The sequence below is a fragment of the Dreissena polymorpha genome, chromosome 12 (genome assembly GCF_020536995.1).
Source record: "Dreissena polymorpha isolate Duluth1 chromosome 12, UMN_Dpol_1.0, whole genome shotgun sequence".
In the NCBI taxonomy this organism is placed as follows: Eukaryota; Metazoa; Mollusca; class Bivalvia; order Myida; family Dreissenidae; genus Dreissena; species Dreissena polymorpha.
In genome coordinates, this window is record NC_068366.1 from 41,899,679 (window position 1) to 41,922,192 (window position 22,514).

General features: G+C 36.8%; 1 protein-coding gene across 6 annotated transcripts in view; it reads right to left on the reverse strand.

Moving 5' to 3' along the window:
* LOC127854190 (oxysterol-binding protein-related protein 8-like) overlaps positions 1–22,514 on the reverse strand; it is a 157,023-nt gene that overhangs the window by 101,604 nt on the left and 32,905 nt on the right. Inside the window, exon 1 of one of the 6 annotated variants that reach the window (XM_052389202.1) lies at positions 13,790–14,119. The exons of 4 other annotated variants lie outside the window; for them this stretch is intronic. In XM_052389202.1, the coding sequence (XP_052245162.1) occupies positions 13,790–13,952 (163 nt within the window). In that variant the 5' untranslated portion in view covers positions 13,953–14,119. Of the gene's footprint in view, positions 1–13,789; positions 14,123–22,514 lie in introns of those variants that run through there. One more of the 6 variants, XM_052389207.1, reaches the window with a different exon arrangement.

The following is a 22,514-nucleotide window of genomic DNA, read 5'->3' on the forward strand; positions in this document are numbered from 1 at the left end:
TATTACTGGTTGATAAATGTATTATTTTGCTACTTATTTGAAAAAGTGATGCTTTCAAGGCTGATAAACTTGAAATATGAAAGCTATTCGGTCGTTTGGCCTTTGTTTGTCAATACATCTGTACGATTGGTAATTTCCGTAACCACTCGTAAAATTGTAGCAGACACAAGTTTTAATCACAATACTTATGTTTTCCACTTATATTCGACCACTTTCTTGTTCAATACCAATACATAAATGATTTCAAAGCAATATTTTATTGATTTCAGCAAGTAACACCGTCTATTACCGCGAAAAAAAACATTCCGAACTTTTTGGTTTACGATTTTTATTTTCTAAATAGCTTGCATAGAGCATGGCATTGAATGTTATGCAAGATAAATGTCTCTACTTTCCTGATTGGATGATTTCAGACTGTTTAATCCAATCAGAAAAGAGCTTTAAAACGTAGTTTAGACCCATGTTAAGCGAGATAATAAAGAACCACTTTTTGGTTACTGCCGATTTGTGACATCACGAGTTGCCTCCCTTGTTGGTTCATGCTACTGTATGTTGCGGGTATTTAGGAATTAACATAAGAGATGTCTTCGGATGGGGTATGTAATGAAGTTTGAAAAATTGATTATGGAAGTATGGTTTCATTTCTCCAATGTAGTTCAATTATCAGGAACATCTGTTGACATGGTCTTAGTCCTAGATTTACAATTTGGCTCGTAGGTCAACATTACTTCAAACCAATACATAATTCAGATATGATAATTATATAAGGGTAATTCCAATTTCCCAAGGTACATACGGATACAAGTTCAGATTGAATGTGTATCGAATGTGTATCAGGGTTTGCATAATCAATTATAGAAGTGTTAGGTTTCATATTACCAATGTGGGTTGTTCATAAAGAACATCTGTTTGTATGATCAAGTATGCTAATGAAATGAGGTCTCCTGTTCCCAAAGTGATAATTGTGTATTGCACTCTTCTTCTGTGACATGTGGTAGATGCATGAGCGATCCATCCAATCAACAAGGGTTATTCGAAGGGGTGGGTTTAGTAAATCGGGGGAAAAGTATCAGTTAACCAATCAAGAATGAGATAAGATATATCTAAACTTTATGTTTATTTTTCCTCAGAATAAAATGCTGTGAGGTTGTTGTAAGAATGATTCTGCGGTTAGGTTTGAAAGTCTGCGGTGAGAGTTGTCAAGTTTTCTTGACACGCGGCCACGTCGGCCGCCGCGCTGTAAAATTGTACTTCACGAACATTAGAAGAGTTGTGTTAAAAATTATTTAACAGAAATAAATCTCGAAGAAAACAGAAATGAACTTTGGTTGTTACTGTGTGTTCTCCATGAACAATGTGTAATTACGCTACAGCCTTGCGGGTGCAGACCCCTCATCTATTTTTCTTTTTAAAGGTGAAGGGACCTATCTCAATTTCAATCACAAAGGAGGGAGGGGTGGAGTGGAGAGGGGTGTATAGTGTGGGGGTGTGGTCATTAATTATCTTCCAAATATGCAAAAAAAATGCAAAAAAAATATTTTTTTTGGGGGGGGGATTCTTTGGTGGGATGGTTGGACAGTTTTTCAAAAATAAAATAATAAAAATAAATATTTGATTTTTTTAACCATGTTTGAAAAAAACAAGAGATGTGTTTGTCAGAAACACAATGTTCCCTATTGCGCCGCTTTAAAAATTTGTATTGTTGTTTTTTTTACCTTTGACCTTGAAGGATGACCTTGACCTTGAACTTCAACCACTCAAAATATGCAGCTTTATGAGAAGGCCGCTTTGAAATATTATTTTTTATACCTTTAACCTTGAAGGATGATCTTAACCTTGAAGGATGACCTTGATCTTGAACTTCCACCACTCAAAATGTGCAGCTTCATGATAACGCTGCTTTGAATTTATTTTTATTTTTGACCTTTGACCTTGAAGGATGACCTTGACCTAGAAGGATCACCTTCAACTTCCACCACTCAAAATGTGCAGCTTCATGAGAACGCCGCTTTGAAATGTTTTTTTGTTTTTTTTTTACCTTGAAGGATGACCTTGACCTTGAACTTCCACCACTCAAAATGTGCAGCTTCATGAGAACGCCGCTTTGAATTTTTATTTTTATTTTTGACCTTTGACCTTGAATAATGACCTTGACCTTGAAGGATGACCTTGAACTTCCACCACTCAAAATGTGCAGCTTGATGATAACGCCGCTTTGATTTTTTTGTTTTTTTGTTTGACCTTTGACCTTGAAGGATGACCTTGAAGGATGACCTTGACCTTGAACCTACACCACTCAAAATGTGCAGCTTCATGATATCGCCGCTTTGATTATTTTTTTTTACCTTTGACCTTGAAGGATGACCTTAACCTTGAAGAATGACCTTGACCTTAAACTTCCACCACTCAAAATGTGCAGCTTCATGATAATGCCCCTTTGAAATTTTTTATTTGTTTTTAGACCTTTGACCTTGAAGGATGACCTTGACCTTGAAGGATGACCTTGAACTTCCACCACTCAAAATGTGCAGCTTCATGAGAACGCATCTTTGAATTTTTTGGTTGTTTTTTTTACCTTGAAGGATGACCTTGACCTTGAACTTCCACCACTCAAAATGTGCAGCTTCATGAGATACACATGCATGCCAAATATCAAGTTGCTATCTTCAATAAAAAAAAATATGGCCAATGTTAAAGTTTTCGGACAGACAGACGCCATATATTTGACATTTGACCTTGAAGGATGACCTTCACCTTCACCTTACACCACTCAAAATGTTCAGCTCCATGAGATACACATGCATGCCAAATATCAAGTTGCTATCTTCAATATTGAAAAAGTTATGGCCAACGTTTAAGTTTTCTGACGGACAGACACCATAAATTTGACATTTGACCTTGAAGGATGACCTTGACCTTGACCTTTCACCACTCAAAATGTGCAGCTCCATGAGATACACATGCATGCCAAATATTGAGTTGCTATCTGAAAAAGTGAAAAAGTTATGGCCAATGTTAAAGTTTTTTTCGGGCAGACAGAAAGACTGACTGACACTGACAGACAGTTCAACCGCTATATGCCACCCTACGGGGGACATAAAAATCATTTTTTGGGGGTAGGGGTGGGGGGTATAGTGTGAGGGTGTGGTGGTCATTTATTAGATGATCTTTAATTAAAAAAAATAAAATGGGGGGTGATTGAGGGGGGCGGGGGTTCGAGGAAGAGGCGTGGGGGTTGGTTTGGACGGAGTCAATTGTGGTATGTCAGGTAAGAGTTGTTTTGTCAAAGTATCAAGCAATAACCTTGATACTTTAGAAGTAAATTGGATCTTAACACAAAATGTAACCATATATTCAAAGTTACTAAGTCAAAAAAGGGCCATAATTCCGTAAAAATGACAATCAGAGTTATGCAACTTGTCCTTAACTGTCCCCTTATGACAGTTTGCGATTGTTCCCAGAATGAAAGCAATATCTATGACACTTTGGGGGTAAAGTGGATCAAAACACAAAACTTAACCAAATTTTCAATTTTCTAAGTATAAAAAGGGCACATCATTCTGTCAAAATGCCAGTCAGAGTTACATAACTTTGCCTGCACAATCCCCTTATGATAGTTAGTAAGTGTTGCAAGTATGAAAGCAGAAGCTTTGATACTTAAGGAATAAAATGGACCAAAACACAAAACTTAACCAAAATTTTCAATTTTCTAAGTATAAAAAAAGCACATAATTCTGTCAAAATGCAAGCCAGAATTATCTTACTTTGCATTCCCAGTCCCCTCATGATAGTTAGTACGTGTACCAAGTTTGAATGCAATGGATATGATACTTTATGAGAAAAGTGTACTGAAACGCAAAACTTAACCGGACGCCGACGCCAAGGTGATGACAACAGCTCATAATTTTTTTTCAAAAAATAGATTAGCTAAAAATCCATCAATGTTCAAATAAACCAAAATTTGACCCTTCACCTTGAATGTTGACATTGACCTTAAACCCAAGAACCTGGTCATTGCGACACTCTGTCTCAGCACTCAATGTGTGCACAACCCCTGGAACGATTACACATGCCTCTGTACCAAATGGATGTCAAATAGAATATGCCACATATTTCACGTTATGGATTCATCTGCATGGTGCACATGTGTGTTTACCTCCAGAAAATGGAGAATGTCTGTGTTCATGAAATTCTTAAACACATATATTGTCAATATTTGCCAGAAATTATGAAGTTTTGTAAGTAATATACTGAGTACTGACTACAGAAAAGGTGGCATGATTGATTGTTTTAGGTGTCCCGCTTCTTGGTCAAATGCCCCGACATTTTTTATGGAATTTCCCGATTTGGACCTAACAATTTCTGGCATGTATGATTTCTATAAAATATTTTGTTTCATTATTTTATTTAAAAAAAATGAAAATCAACACCACAGTTATATCTAAAAAAGTCTCTTAATACAAAGATCTGCATGACAGGATCATTATGAAAATGACCTGCATTGTGAGGTGTGAGGGGAAGTGAAGAGCACAACACACAAAATATTTACAATGGAAATATATATTAAAGATCTCCATAAACAAGTATTTTTCTATACTTTTTTCATGGACACTATACTAATTTGGTAGTTTTGTCTCACAATACAAGACAAATGGCATTTACCCATAAGTTTTCATTCATTTCTTTCCCTAAAATTCATGTAATTTGATATATTGAAAGCAATACTGTGTTATCAATACACTGTAACTCCAATATAACGCAGTCAATGGGGTCCAAGCCGCGAAACAGGATTATAAACGGATCCGCGTTATAAGTTTTGAGCTCATTTATTGCAGGGGGCTATAAAAACAAGGGCTGTTTGTAAAACATGCATGCCCCCCTATATGGGCTATAAGTTGTAGTAGCAGCCATTGTGTGAATACGTTTTTTGTCACTGTGAACGGTGGTGGTGGTGGTGGTGGTGGTGGTGGTGGTGGTGGTGGTGGTGGTGGTGGTGGTGGTGGTGGTGTAGTAGTAGTAGTAGTAGTAGTAGTAGTAGTAGTAGTAGTAGTAGTAATAGTAGTAGTAGTAGTAGTAGTGGTAGTAGTAGTAGTAGTAGTAGTAGTAGTAGTAGTAGTAGTAGTAGTAGTAGTAGTAGAAGTAGTAGTAGTAGTAGTAGAAGTAGTAGTAGTAGTAGTTGTACAAGTAGTACTAGTAGTAGTAGTAGTAGTAGTAAAAGTAGTAGTAGTAGTGGCAGTAGTAGTAGTAGAAGTAGTAATAGTAGACATGGTAGAATAAGTGGTGGTGGTGGTGGTGGTGGTGGTGGATGGTAGAATTGGTGGTGTTGGTGGTGGTGGGGGTGGTGGTGGTGTTGTTGTTGGTGGTGGTGGTGGTGATGGTGGTGGTGGTGGTGGTGGAGTAGTAGTAGTAGTAGTAGTAGTAGTAGTAGTAGTAGTAGTAGTAGTAGTAGTAGCAGCAGCAGCAGCAGCAGCAGCAGCAGCAGCAGCAGCAGCAGCAGCAGCAGCAGCAGTAGTAGTAGTAGTAGTAGTAGTAGTAGTAGTAGTAGTAGTCGTAGCAGTACTAGTAGTAGTAGTAGTAGTAGTAGTAGTAGTAGTAGTAGTAGTAGTAGTAGAAGTAGTAGTAGTAGTAGTAGCAGCAGTAGCAGTAGCAGCAGCAGTAGCAGCATTACAATACCAATACTTAAGAGTGATCAAATGGGAAAAGGTAAATATGGGGCTCATTTACAGGTCAGATTTGGAATCTCTGCTGTAAAATGAGTTTTTGAATGAATTAAAGGGAGGCAAATCTGTAATAAAAAGAACATGCATAAACTGTAGTTGTTTCCCTTGTTTGAACCATGCTAAATCCTTAAAATGCCTATTTCTAGTAACTGTGACCTTTACCTGTGACCTTGACCTTTGACCTAGTGACCTCAAAATCAATAGGGGTCATCTGCGAGTCATGATCAATGTACCTATGAAGTTTCATGATCCTAGCCCCAAGCATTCTTGAGTTATCACCCGGAAACCACCTGTTGGACGGACCGACAGACCGACATGAGCAAAGCAATATACCCCCTCTTCTTCGAAGGGGGGCATAAAAACAGGTGTAGTATAGCCTATAATATAGGCCCTGTTTATTGCCATGCTGTGTTGTCATCCGCAAATACATGCATATAAACCGAATCGTATCGTTGACAGTAAACATACTGCTTTTCTAATGTGCACATTTATCCGATAATCCAATAAAGTTAACATCACTTAAAAAATAATAATCTTGAACATTTATGACGATTAATTTGTCTAAGAAATTCATAAACACAAAGCATATGCATACAACATTTTTAGAAGTGTAAAGAGAACAGTGCGTTATGGGGTAGAGCTTTCATTGGACGAGCGAAATTAAATTTAGATTGAATGCAATACGATACATGTACAGTACAAAGAAATGTTTTATTGTGTCAAACGCAGCCATGCAAAAAACGTGTTTTCCAGGGACTTTCTGATACCCTGCAAAAAATGAAAGTAAATCTCTGTTAACAATTACAGTGCGTTAGCGTGTAAATAAATCGTCTGGATTATTTAATTAATTTCTCGTACACGAAACTGCAAGATTAAATGCCTAAATACTAGAATGATAATGAATGACAGAAAAACTTGTTTTATACTGTGCGCAGTATATTTCACAGCCGCTATTTTAATATAGTCAAACTGCTATCATATCAAAGTAAGAATGTTTTAATAGTTTTGAATAACTTTAATTTGATAATTATCCCGCTTGCACTTAACTTATTGAAATTAGAGCACCATACCGCTCTGATAAGGAATACATTTAATAAACACTGACACGCGAGTTTTTCACACCTTTATTGACATTACACAACAGATTAACACCAATTAGCTGTCGGTGTTGTTGTCGTCGAAGCGATTAAAATCGGTTAAACGAACGGTTGAATAAATCAATCAAGATGTGATTGCCGCCATCTTTTAATTTTCTGAAAATACATGACATTGCATAACATGGATTTGAATCAGAAATGGAAGGTTGTAGAAAAAACGGGATCCAAGCACCCCCCGCGTTATATTGGATTCAGCGTTATAACGGAGAGCGCTATATTGGAGTTACATTGTATAAGGGGTTTATTGATAGTACATTCTGTCTTCTCCTGACAATTTACTGACCCTGAAAGTCTTAAGGATGAATTTTACTGGTAATGCATAATTGTAAAATAATGGGCCAAAATGAGTCAGAATCTCTCTACACTCAACAGTGTTACATCTTATACTTCAAAGACAAGGTGATGTTGCCAATGTTCTGGGGGATTATTCTCAAATCAGCCAATGGAATGAATGAAGTGTATAAATTCCCGTCTGCTGGCGTTATGTAAAGGTCATTTAAGGTGAAAAGCTGGATTAAACAGCTACCTTAAAAATAGCTGATGTGTCATGAGTTTCATTAGGTAATAAGTGTACTGTGGCATTTAAAGTGGTAACCAGGTCATATTCCGGTTAGACCTGGTGACCTATCAACACAAATGACCTAGATATTGTCAAGATTCTGACCATTTTTTCATTCATAAATGTGGCTTTTATAGTGGTAACAAGATTTAGCATAGTGACTTTGATTTTTGACATAGATAAATACTCTTGGAAATTTTCCTTGATAGTGTTTAGAATAACATTCTGACCAAAGTCATCAAGAATTAGTCACAAATGTAGTGTTTCAACTTTGATCTGGGGAACTACTTTTAGGAAACATTTGACCCAAGATAATCAAAGATAATCATTGTGATCAAGTTTCATTAAGCTGGAATAACAATACAGTAGACTCTCTGTAAACCGGACGGTCTCGGGACCGGCCTAATCGTCCGGTTTTCAGAGAGTTCCGGTTTACCAAGAGTTTTCATATTGCCGAAATATACACCGTATTCATTGTGTACAGAATCACATAAAAATAAAACAAACCGTATACAATTACATGTACCATGTGATAACTGTACGCAGGTACTGATGATGTTAATTGCATTCTTAAAAAATGTGTTTTTAATCGATTAAAAGCAAATACAGATGGATGGATATTTAACAGTCATATTTCTAACAGTTTATCTGACAAACAAACAAACAAGCATTTCAGCGTTAAAAACATGGCTATAAGATCTTTTAAAATACCCGAGAAGATCACAAGAAAGTGATCGTCGCAACGGCATGTATTAATTTCTTAATTAAATTGTTTATCATAGGCGATAAAAAATAATTAATAAAACGATCGAGTCAATCACTTTTTGGTGTTACCGCACGTCTATTATAGACATCCACAGTTTGTTTACATTACTTAATCGGAATCCCATAGCGCGGTAACGACTTGACACCTTTATGGTTTGTTTAATCCGATTATCGATAATTGCGCGAGCAAAATGTGACACCGAACTCGCTTTGCCGACTAGGTATTGTTATTTTCACGCCTCGGGCATCTTGAGAATTTAGACCGTCCGGTATACTCAATGTATTTTACGTTGAAAATGACAAAATTTAGGGAGATACCCGTCCGGTTTCCGGTTTTCAGAGAGTTCGGTATATTCAACATTTTTTAACAAAGAAAGAGAAGGAGAAAATACGGGACTGGCCCGACCGTCCGGAATCGGGAGAGTTCCGGTATTCCGAGAGTCCGGTATTGGCAGAGTCTACTGTAATGTGATCTCTTGAAAAATAACAAGCTAAAAAAAAAACACAAAAGTTTTGTGTTCAGGGAAGCTAAAAGTTCTACAATAGCTCTGCATAACTTAACTAATATTACTTACATGAAATTAACTTTTCGATGTTGGTCAGAACCAGTTTATAAGTCAATATTATCGACACAAATAAATATGTACTCAGCCCAACTACATGCAACACTGTGTCTTTGTTTCATCATTTAATAAACCATGTTTACATTGTCTTTACAGATTTGTTATCACTTTCTTCAATCAAGCACATTGACAAATATAACATGTAAATGTGATTTAATTTTGACAGAGAATGTGCTTTCATAAGCAATAACTTATCAAAAATGAGCTAGTAATAACACGGTTTTACTTTTCCTTGTATCAAAAATGAGCAAGTAATAACACGGTTTTACTTTTGCCATACAAGGAAAACAGCACTGCCCCTTGGCAGCCACAGTTTTCAATGGACCAGAACCATTTTTGAAATCTGCCAAGATATCATTCAAACAAATGTTGCAAGCAAGTTTCATGAAGACTAAAAATGTGACTTCTAGAGTGTTAACGAGGTTTTACTATGCCATTTAAGGAAAACTGCTCCATCCTCTGGCGGCTATAATAATGTTTGCCATGAAACTGTACCCATTTTTTAACTCGGTCAGGATATCATTAGAACAAATATTATGATCATTTTTCATGAAATTGGGCAATGAATATGACTTCAAAACAATTAACAAGTTTTCATTATAGCCACATTAGGAAATCTGCCCCGCCCTCTGAAGCCTTGTTTTTGAAAATCCATTTTCAAACTCTACAGAGATATAATTGGGACAAATATTCTGACTAAGTTTCATGAAGATTGGACAAGAAATGTGTCTCCAGATTGCTCAACCTTAATGATATTGGACTGTGCTCTGTGAAAAGGAGGTTTAATGCATGTGCATAAAGTGTTGTTCCAGATTAGCCTGTGCAGCTAGTCCACACAGGCTAATCAGGGATGACACTTTCCGCTTGTATGATATTTTTCGTTTAAAGAAAGTCTCTTCTTAGCATCAAGGGCTGTTTGTAAAACATGCATGCCCCCCATATGGGCTGTCCGTTGTACTGGCAGCCATTGTGTGAATACGACTTTTGTCACTGTGACCTTGACCTTTGACCTAGTGACCTGAAAATCAATAGGGGTCATCTGCAAGTCACGATCAATGTACCTATGAAGTGTCATGACCCTAGGCAAAAGCCTTCTTGAGTTATCATCCGAAAATCATTTTACTATTTCGGGTCACCCTGACCTTGACCTTTGACCTTGTGACCTCAAAATCAATAGGGGTCATCTGCGAGTCATGATCAATCTACCTATGAAGTTTCATGATCCTAGGCAAAAGCGTTCTTGAGTTATTATCCGAAAATCATTTTACTATTTCGGGTCACCGTGACCTTGACCTTTGACCTAGTGACCTGAAAATCAATAGGGGTCATCTGCGAGTCATGATCAATCTACCTATAAAGTTTCATGATCCTAGGCATATGCGTTCTTGAATTATCATCCAAAAATCATTTTACTATTTCGGGTCACCGTGACCTTGACCTTTGACCTAGTGACCTCAAAATCAATAGGGGTCATCTGCGAGTCATGATTAATCAACCCATGAAGTTTCATGATCCTAGGCGTATGCGTTCTTGAGTTATCATCCGGAAACCATTTTACTATTTCGGGTCACCGTGACCTTGACCTTTGACCTAGTGACCTCAAAATCAATAGGGGTCATCTGCGAGTCATGATCAATCTACCCATGAAGTTTCATGATCCTAGGCGTATGCGTTCTTGAGTCATCATCCGGAAACCATTTTATTATTTCGGGTCACCATGACCTTGACCTTTGACCTAGTGACCTCAAAATCAATAGGGGTCATCTGCAAGTCATGATCAATGTACCTATGAAGTTTCATTATCCTAGGCCCAAGCGTTCTTGAGTTATCGTCTGACAACCACCTGGTGGACCGACCGACCGACATGAGCAAAGCAATATACCCCCTCTTCTTCGAAGGGGGGCATAAAAATCCAGTTTAGGTGGAATGTGTCGTCCCTCATTAGCCTGTGCGACTGCATGAACATGCATCAATTTAACCCCCTTTTCATAGAACACGGCTCATTTGTAATTGGTATGCTGAAATTAATGTACCTAGGTTCTTTTCAACAACAACCAGCTACATATTGATTATGAACATTAACTTTCTCGTGACCTTTATGCATAAATCGATACAATAATATGATTTGATAAGTTACCACAAAGGGAACAAGTGGAATCAATGGACACCCCAATAAAATAGTGGACATTTATTTAAGTATCATTTGACCAATATATCAATAAAATAATTGCATTACCATTTCTATCATATCTTTTAAATTGAACACAAAAGGCAAAACAAAATGACATCAGCAGTTTTAAATTACGCATATATTAGGTATAATTGCTATTTACATAAAAACTATTTTATTGTACATCAAAGGTACATCAACCACATAATTTTCAATTTTAAACTTCATCATATTTCTGTGCATTTGTTTAGAAATGTTTCCGCAGATGCACTCATCAAAGAAACACAGAACACATCACAAGGATAAATAATGAATACATTCTTTGATCACATGTGCAGCCAAATTCTGCTTTAATCTTCAAACTTATAAAAAGAAGCATTATAAGAAGCCAGTGTCTGTATTATATATATATATATCAGGGATCATATTTTTTTCGGTTTTGTCGGTCCTAGACCGATTGGGGTCATGAAAGACCGATTGAAAATCCCAAACAGTCGGTCTGATTCTGTTTGCTAAAATTCCCATGTCATGAAATCGATTACACAGTGAACATGCTAACACACCCTAATTACATTCTTATCTCGATTAGGTGTGATAAACATTCGCTGTAGTCTCTTAACCGGTCAGGACCAGTTTATTGCACGTCAGCCGACTAGTATCAGAGTATGCCCAAGCAGCGAAGATTCGCGCGGTTGTGTATTAGTCATGCGTGAATAACCCCGTGTCAATATCAATTGATAATTTCACTAGCTTATACCTTGCACACTAATCGGTCCGTAATGTGTTCTCGTCTACGATAAAATCGTTGACAGTTTCTTCGGAGATGAAAACCTCGATGTTATCCTCATGGAAATTGTGCATTTTATGCATGATACAGTAAACTTTTATATAAACAAAGAAGAAAATCGGATATTCTGCAATAATTGTGGGCGGACCTTATACACTGAAAGCACGCGCTGTAACTAAACAAAACATGCCGATACATTTTCCACCAGCGTAATAATCCGGCAATAAATGAATGAAAGTCGCGGATCTGATCGACAGAACAGCCGAAAGTTATTTTTATGGGCGGAACGTCACATAAAATGGTATACAAGAAAAATAATAAACATTGTATAAACTTTATGAAAAAATCGTGTTAAAATCGAAATAATTGTGTACTTTATTGTTTGTTGTTGAATAATCCACGACCGGAAGTTAAGATGCGTGGTTTCAAATCACTCGTGCTTCGCACTCGTGATTTAATCCCAACGCATCTTAACTATCTGCCGTGGGTTAATCGACAATGTCAATGAACTAAAACGTACACCAACCTACGCACAGACATTTATTCGGTTCAGTGCATGTTTGTAAGCTATTATCGAGTTGAAAACGATTTAAAACATCGGTAAAGACTTACACAGATTTATAATATTGACAACGATGAAAAAAGTCAGAAAAAATAGCAGACGAAACAACAATGAAATTGCAAATGATAAAACCAATTGAGAAAATTCGTATGTTCCGTTTTAAAAAAAGTGCCTAAGGCAATTAAACTTGTACATTTATTATACCACCTTCATGAATGGCAAAATTAATAGTATTTATTTTAACGTAATTTGTCATGATTTCAGATAAAAATTTTCGGACACTTTTTCCCCATTTAAATCCGGACTGATTGATGGTGCGGGAAAATATGATCACTGATATATATATATATATGATTAGGGCTGTCACGATTCACCGGTATACCGGTATATCGCGGTGCATGTCGTGAAAAAAATCGCACCGCGGTACGGCGTTGCGGCACCGGTTTTTTAATATTATTATATTAGCAATTTAGCACAGATATAAATACATTACATAATTATTTTGATATAGATATCGATTTGAAAAATGTAGAAGCGGTTCAAAAGGGCTAAATAAATAATCCGTTAATATCCAGGTCAAGCAAGCGCTTCCACTTAAAATACGGCGATGTATGTGTCTGTACCTTTTTTGGAATTAGGGACAGATTTCCTTTGCAAATAAGTTCATAATTATCCAAAAGATGTTTATTTTATTTCTTATTTTCTTTCTTTAGTATATCGATCGTTCAAAGCATGGCACTTCCAAATCATGTTACCTTAAGATTCTGAAAGTCGAGGAAGAGTCAGAACGCTACGGATTTTCAATAATGGGCCCGCTGACTCCGCATTTTGAACATGCCCTTGAAGCGTTCGATTTACACAGATCGTAGTCACAGCTATTGTAAACAACATGGCGGACATTTTAGAAAAAGACGCGAACAATAACAATGACTACTTCTATCAAGTTTATGACAGTTTCTTTTACAGTTTCTAGTCATACTATGATACCAGTGTTTTCTGATTATTGAGTTTAATAAAGTTTGTAAAACTTGTTATTCTGCTGTTTTCTTCACAGATACATATTCTGTAAAATATCGCGGTACGTACCGCGATACAGTGTTGCCGTACCACGATATACCGCGGTACGCTCACGGCGTATCGTGACAGCCCTATATATGATTCCCAATTTCTTTTGATCATTTAAAAAAAAATCTTGAAAATGAACTGGTGTGATTTTACACATGATTGACCAACCATGCTTTAAAGTGTCTTTTTTTCTTGTTGATAACTTCAGGCTACACTATATCATGTCAGAACCAACTAAGACATCTATTAAAAGCATGAATTGACATTTTTACTTGACAAAAGATATCACCACCCCGAATAAGTTATATGAACGTACAAACTGTAATTTAAATCTTGAATAACAGTTCAATGTTGGTGTGAAATTTAATAAACCATACGCACCTGCAGACAGGGACCGATTCTTTGTTGCTGATAAATCCAATGAATAATTTCGCAATAATTTTACGCTCGAACTTTTGGCCAGTTTAAACATTATCCAGTCTGTGCAGTGACAACTCCCGTTGATGGTCAGGTTACATTCAATGCTGATGACACTATGTACCATGTAAACTTTCACTTTCCATTACAATCAAATGATACAGCAAATACATCCATAAACCAGAAAAACAATATAGACCACATTACTATGCTCCAGTATGGTTGGACTGGTGTACTTTGATATATTTATAAACACCAATAACATTACTATTTGATTGATTGGTCACTAAATTAAACACAATGTATAATAAAAATGATTGCTTTGATATTAAAATAAGTAATGTACATACATTTAATGAATGCAAAATTTAAAAGAATCCAACTCCCAATTTAGGTTACAACCTTGCTTATATGTATTATTTTCAGTACGAAGCAGCACCTAGAACAATTTTATTGCCCCGGCAGATTCAGAGGGAATAATAATAATTCCAGTCATGTAGATAACATCATATTACATTACTCCATTATATCCAAATGACAAGACCATTTCCGAGAACAACACATTTTCTCTAACATGATACTCTTGCCAAATTTCAAAACTATGGGCATATGGTTACAACATATAGAATATATATTATTTGTAAAAATGTACGTTTTCTTGTATAAAGCTGAAAGGAAAATATTATAACTATTCATTATCTTTGCTTCATTTATGCAAGCGGTTTTTCTATTACATGGCTTAAAAATATAGTAATTACAAGAGGGCCTGAAAGGTCCTGAAAGTCGTCCAACTGAGAAACAAAGGAAATGACCTGTTCTGTGCAGCCAAAGAATCATCAGAACAAATGTTCTGACCAAGTTTCGTGAACAGTGAACTAATAATGTAATTTTTAGTGTGCTATCAAGGTTTTACTATAGCCATATAAGGAAAAACTCCCCGCCCACTGGAACCATTTTCGAATTCATCCAAGATATCATTTAAACAAATGTTCTGACCAAGTTTCATAAAGATTGGACAATAAATGTGACTTAAAGAGAGTATACACATTTTTACTACAGCCATATCTTAAAAACTGCTCCGCCTGGCGGCCATGTTTTTCAACCAACCAGAACCATTTTCAAACTAGTCCAAGATATGATTGGGACAAATCTGACCAAGTTTCATGGAGATGGGACAATAAATGTGGCCTCTAAAGTGTTAATTAGGTTTAACTATTGCCATATAGAGCCATAAAAGGAAAACTGCCCCACCCCCTGGCAGCCATGTTTTTCTAGCAACTGGAACGATTTTCAAACTCATTCAAGATATCATTTGGACAATTCTTCTGACCAAATTTCATGAAAATCGGACAATAAATGTGGCCTCCTAAAAAAGGCAAATTTTGACACCACATGATGTACAACGCACGCTGGACGTCAGGCAAAAGGTGATCACAAAAGCTCACCATGAGCACATTGCAATAGTAGTCCATAGCCTTAACTTGAAATAAAGACACTAAACTAAGTTAATTTGCCAAGTCCTCAACCTGTGAAACATGAAAAAACTTTAAAATATTACAAGTTTGTTGTCTTCGAGTAGCAAGAACGATTTACATACAAGAAATAGTCATTAAAGTGTCAAAACATGAGACAACAATTTAACTACAAGAGCAACGCCTTGAGGGTGCAGACCGCTCATCTATTTTTCTTTTGAAAGGTATTGGGACCTATCTCAATTTCAATCACAAAGGAGGGAGGGGTGGAGTGGAGAGGGGTGTATAGTGTGGGGGTGTGGTCATTTATTACATTATCTTCAAAAAATGCAAAAAAAATGCAAAAAATAAATTTAAAAATTGGGGGGGGGATTCTGGGGTGGGATGGTTGGAGGGTATATCAAAAATAAAATAATACAAATAAATATTTGTGTTTTTAACCATGTAAAAAACAAAAGATGTGTTTGTCAGAAACACAATGCCCCCTATTGCGCTGCTATGAAAAAAATTGTATTTGTGGTTTTTTTACCTTTGACCTTGAAGGATGACCTTGACCTTCGACCACTCAAAATGTGCAGCTTTATGAGAACGCCACTTTGAAATTATTTTGTTTGACCTTTGACCTTGAAGGATGAACTTGACCTTGAAGGATGACCTTGACCTTGAACTTCCACATCTCAAAATGTGCAGCTTCATGATAACACCACTTTGAAATATTTTATTTGACCTTTGACCTTGAAGAATGACCTTGACCTTGAACTTCCACCACTCAAAATGTGCAGCTTCATGAGAAAGCCGCTTTGAAATTATTTTTTTTTTATTGACCTTTGACCTTGAAGGATGACCTTGACCTTGAAGGATGACCTTGACCTTGAACTTCCACCACTCAAAATGTGCAGCTTTATGAGAGCGCCTCTTTGAATTTTTTTATTTTCATTTTTTTTTACCTTGAAGGATGACCTTGACCTTACACTTCCACCACTCAAAATGTGCAGCTTCATGATAACGCCACTTTGAATTTTTATATATATTTGTTTTACCTTTGACCTTGAAGGATGACCTTGACCTTGAAGGATGACCTTGACCTTGAACTTCCATAACTCAAAATGTGCAGCTTCATGAGAAGGCCGCTTTGAAATTATTATTTTTTGACCTTTGACCTTTAAGGATGACCTTGACCTTGAAGAATGACCTTGACCTTGAACTTCCACCACTCAAATGTGCAGCTTCATGAGAACGCCGCTTTGAAAATTTTCTCTCTTTTTTATTGACCTTGAAAGATGACCTTGACCTTGAACTTCCACCACTCAAAATGTGCAGCTTCATGAGATACACATGCATGCCAAATATCAAGTTGCTATCTTCAATATAAAAAAAGTTATGGCCAATGTTAAAGTTTTCAGATTGACAGACGCCATATATTTGACATTTGACCTTGAAGGATGACCTTGACCGTGAACTTCCACCACTCAAAATGTGCAGCTTCATGAGAACGCGGCTTTGAAAATTTTCTCTTTTTTTTTGACCTTGAAGGATGACCTTGACCTTGAACTTCCACCACTCAAAATGTGCAGCTTCATGAGATACACATGCATGGCAAAAAATCAAGTTGCTATCTTCAATATAAAAAAAGTTATGGCAAATGTTAAAGTTTTTGGACGGACAGACGCAATATATTTGACATTTGACCTTGAAGGAATGACCTTGACCTTCACCTTTCACCACTCAAAATGTTCAGCTCCATGAGATACACATGCATGCCAAATATCAAGTTGCTATCTTCAATATTGTCAAAGTTATGGCCAATGTTAAAGTTTTCGGACGAACAGACACCATAAATTTGACATTTGACCTTGAAGGATGACCTTGACCTTTCAGCACTCATGCTCCATGAGATACACATGCGTGCCAAATATCAAGTTGCTATCTTCAAAAGTGAAAAAGTTATGGCCAATGTTAAAGTTTTTTTCGGACGGACGGACAGACTGAATGACATACTGACGGACAGTTCAACTGCTATATGCCACCCTACAGGGGGCATACAAATTATTTTTTTGGGGTGGGGGGTGGGGGGGTATAGTGTGAGGGTGTGGTGGTCATTTATTAGATGATCTTTAATTAGAAAAAAAAAATAATGGAGGGGGGGGGATTGAGGGGGGATTCGGGGGTGGGGGGAATTAGGGGGGGCGTGGGGGATGGTTTGGGTGGAGTCTATTGTGGTATGTCATTGTCAGGTAAGAGTTGTTTTGTCAAAGTATCAATCGAATCTAATCATAAATAAAGAAGTTATGGCAATTTTAGCAAAATTTAATAATTTGACCTTGAGTCAAGGTCATTCAAAGGTCAAGGTAAAATTCAACTTGCCAGGTACAGTACCCTCATGATAGCATGAAAGTATTTGAAGTTTAAAAGCAAAAGCCTTGATACATTAGAAGTAAAGTGGATCGAAACACAAAATGTAACCATATGTTCAAAGTTACTAAGTCAAAAAGGGCCATAATTCCGTAAAAATGACAACAAGAGTTATGCAACTTGTCCTTTACTGTCCCCTTATGATAGTTTGCAAGTGTTCCAAGTATGAAAGCAATATCTATGATACTTTGGGGGTAAAGTGGACCAAAACACAAAACTTAACCAAATTTTCAAGTATAAAGGGCCCATAATTCCGTCAAAATGCCAGTCAGAGTTACATAACTTTGCCTGCACAGTCCCCTTACGATAGTTAGTAAGTGTTGCAAGTATGAAAGCAATAGCTTTGATACTTTAGGAAAAAAGTGGACCTAAACACAAAACTAAACCAAATTTTCAATTTTCTAAGTATAAAAAGGGCACATAATTCTGTCAAAATGCCAGTCAGAGTTACATAACTTTGCATGCACAGTCCCCTTATGATAGTTAGTAAGTGTTGCAAGTATGAAAGCAATAGCTTTGATACTTAAGGAATAAAATGGACCTAAACACAAAACTTAACCAAAATTTTCAATTTTCCAAGTATAAAAAGGGCACATAATTCTGTCAAAATGCGAGCCAGAGTTATCTTCCTTTGCCTGCCCAGTCCCCTCATGATAGTAAGTAAGTGTACCAAGTTGAATGCAATAGCATTGATACTTTATGAGAAAAGTGGACCTAAACGCAAAACTTAACCGGACGTCGACGCCAAGGTGATGACAATAGCTCTTTTTTTTTTCAATAAATAGATGAGCTAAAAATGCCCCAAGGAGCAAATTGTCGAGAACAATTGTCTAGAATACTAGACATTTATTCTTCTAATATCAGCTATAATATGGAAACACAATTTTTAATCAAATTACCAACAGTCATAAAAGCTGCTTACTGTGAGGAGGAATAGATATACCACCTATTACTAATACCTATATTAAATATTTCATTGGAAAAACTTTGTGTCACAGACAATGATGCCCCCCTTAAAACATATTTGTGACACAAATGGAACATGAGTCACCAAAACTTGAATGTGTGCCTCAGTTTCTTAAGGTTCCAAAGCTGAGAAAGATTTGGCAAAATTCAAAGCAATGATAAGAAGGCATTAAAAACAATGGTGGACGTTAATATTCTAAAGCCAAAACTAGAAATATGACCAAATAACGTTGGTGCCACCATTATTGCTGTCCTGTATTAAATCATTAACATAGTCAGAGGCCAGTAATTTCTGGCCCAACATCTCTTTTAAGATGTATGATAAAGCACGACTAATGTCTCAATTGTGAAGTGAATTTGGAGTGCAGCAAGCAATCACCACACTGATAGCGTTCTCGCAAGAACTTCTTTTAAGACTTTCAAGAACTGGTTCTACCCACGGAACAGACTCAAACATGTATCAACAAGTCTTCCGATGAAAATATCTATAACACATAATTTTAAACATAACTAGCCAAATATACTTCTGGCCAACCAGAAGCTTTTATTTCGTCTGTATTACAATATTCCTCCCCTAACCCTTTGCATGCTGGGAAATTTGTCATCTGCTAAAATGTCGTCTGCTGAATTTGTAAAATAAGCATTTTCTTCATTTTTTTCCAAAGAATACTATCAGAATAGCAAACAGTTTGGATCCAGATGAGACGCCACGTTGTGTGGCGTCTCATCTGGATCCAAACTGTTTGCACAGGCCTTCAAAATTCGGTTCCCGCACTGAAAGGGCTAAACTACTATGGTAATTCTTACCCATCCCCAAAATGTTCTATTTTAACATACTTTATAATGTTCGCAAAATTAGTTTTAAACATCCTGTTACCATCAAGTTACAGATAAACAAAGTGTAAAAATTGATCATTTCATTCAATGCCTTTGTTTGATTTATTTCATATGCTGCTTTACCAGTAGGATATGAATTTTCATGCATTTGTAGTCCCTTACAAAGTTAAATTTAATTTAGGACCTTTCTTACTAAATTCAGGTTTTATAGGCTTCATTTCCAACCCTTAGATACTGATGAGCAGCAAACAGCATAAAACCTGAACAGACTGCAAGGTACTCGCAGGCTATTCGGGTTTTATGCTGTTTGCCGTAGCCATTTTCACTTTGCTTCTGAGTGGGAAAGGGTTCAAGAAAAAATGTTGAACAATCATATTGTATGGTATGACCGAAAAGATTTAAACTGTGCTGTGACAAGTGCACAAAAAGCTTTCATTTCATTTATGAATGTTGTCATGTTAAATGTCTTTTCTAGCTCAAATCATGATTCAAAGGCGATTGATTTGCATTGTGTATTTCTAGAGCACATGGATTTGCACAGTATTTCTATTTCAGCTGGTAGCAAACAAAATGATCTGATGTGAGACAAGAGATCTAAAGACTTTCTACTCCATCTACACTAAACTACACTACACTACGCCTTGTTTTTATCTCTCTCCAGAGACTGCAAAAGAAGTGGGTAGCCACCATTCAGTTGTTTCTACAGGTGAGGTCTTACTTTGCCGTGGTACTGTCCAGGGGTTGAAGAATTTTTCCAGAGCCACTCGCCCTGCAGGGCGATCAGGCCTGACAATTCACTCGCCCTTCACTTTAATCTACTCGCCCTTCATTAAAAAAAATAGATATCTATATTTATATTTACGATCAACCAGAACCTTTTAAACCTACTTTACATAGTGACACTAAACTGCAAACAAATTAACTACATTATCTGATGGATTATATTTGCTTTCCTTATGTTTTCTTCACCTCCTTTCTTTTTTCAATTCGTTTTGACGACCCTTCTAATTCTTTTGTGTTCCCTGTCGCCACCACCGTGCAGATATTTTAAAACAGAATCCTTTTCCATTTTAATATTTCAGACGAACTTTTACTGAAAGACACGCTTGATTGACAAATGGTTACAATATGGTAAATTTTGCCTAAGGCTTCTGATCACAAAATTCGGAATTATTCTGTTTATTAATAAATAATTTTTTTTGTTTATTTTTAATTAAATATAAGAAGTTTTATAATTAACCATGATGTATTATTGTTTTATTGATGTTTACATTAGAATTCACGGAATGACACAGTTTTATTCACTTTTAATCAATTAGCTAAGAGCACTGATAACGACGAAAAGAGCGCAGCCGATTTCGAGAATTATTTTTACTGTGCCCGTGACGTCATTTTTCATTGTCAAAATGAAAGTGCAGTTTCTTTGTGTACCAAAGGTATTTTTTGTTAGTTTGATTTTTTTTCCGCAATTTGTATTGATGTAGAAGGAGTTCTGGAACTGAATTTATATTTCTCAACTTGAAAAACAGCACTCGCCCGGTCGGTCGAGTATTTAACAAATTTTACTCGCCCATCCGTCAACTTCACTCGCATATGCGAGCGGTCGAGTGGATTCTTCACACCCTGCTGTCTCTTTAAGACCTTTGTTGGCGCCCAACTGTGGTGTTGCCAGCTTCATGATGTAAAGTTGCCTTCTGGCTTTTGCCACTGCACTTTGTTCTTGTAGTTACCATGTGAATCTCTTGTCAAAGGTTACCCAAAGAGGCTGTCTATCGACACATGGCTTATCTGATTGTGCAGGTCCCACTTGGTCCACTTGTTGCCTTAGACACCAGAATGCAGAAGCTTCAAAATGAGCCATCTTTCTAAAACTTTTTAAAGGCCTCCTGTAGATCAATGAATACAGCAAGGGTCACCTTCTGGGCAATGACCAGGTCAAGGTGTGTTGTCTGGAATTCATTAACATGCAGATGGGTTGGTAGCTAAGGAGTTTTTCCTTGGTCCCTTTTTTTAGGACAGAAAGCACTATTGCCTCCTTCCAGCACTAAGGTCCTTGGCCATGTGACCAGCAAGTGTATAAGATGTCCAAAGCCTCTCACAAACTGTGTTTCCAAGTTTTTGGATCATTTTGTTGGTGAGGTTGACAGGGCCTTGAGATTTATATTCCCTTCAAGTGTTTGTTAGCCTTCTTCATTTCTTCTAGTGTGACCCCCTTTTCCAACTGCTTCAAGTGCAGTGTTGTCTTCGCCAGTCCCTTTTCTTTTTTCCTGTCAGACTTTAGCTAGTGCCTTTGGTCATGTAATGTTGCTTGAAGTATGGTATGATCTAGCCAAAGCATTTGCAGCTGTTCTTCATGTCCAGTTTGGTTTTTGACTGGTAGTTTTCCTGCACTGATTTTCTCCGGTTCCACAAGGCAAGTTTAACCCTTTGCATGCTGGGAAATTTGTCATCTGCTGAATTTGTAAAATAAGCATTTTCTTCATTTTTTTCAAAGAATACTATCAGAATAGCAAACAGTTTGGATCCAGATGAGACGCCACGTTCTGTGGCATCACATCTGGATCCAAACTGTTTGCAAAGGCCTTTAAAAGTGGTTCCCGCACTGAAAGGGTTAAAGGACTGTCAGTAGCTCAGGGTGGAATTTATCTAGGCACAAGTCTGGCCATGCACCTACCTGATGAAACTTCACAGGGTAAACAACATTGTGTAATCCTGGCTGTGTAGTGTTGCACCATGGTTTCCTTGGTGCATGGAAAACACAGTGTAAAACAAAGGCTCAATTCTGATAACTAAGCATAATAACATAAATAACTTCTATTAAATAATACAGAATAAAATCTTATCAATTGATTTAATTTCATGCCTATTTTTTTATCTAAACCTATTACTTTAACGATTGACTCATGCATCTCATTCAGTAATCTGTCAGTTCGTATTTCATTAATTGGGAGATATTTTTAAATAAAGATTGTCATGCGTCATTGATGTTACATCTGAACAAG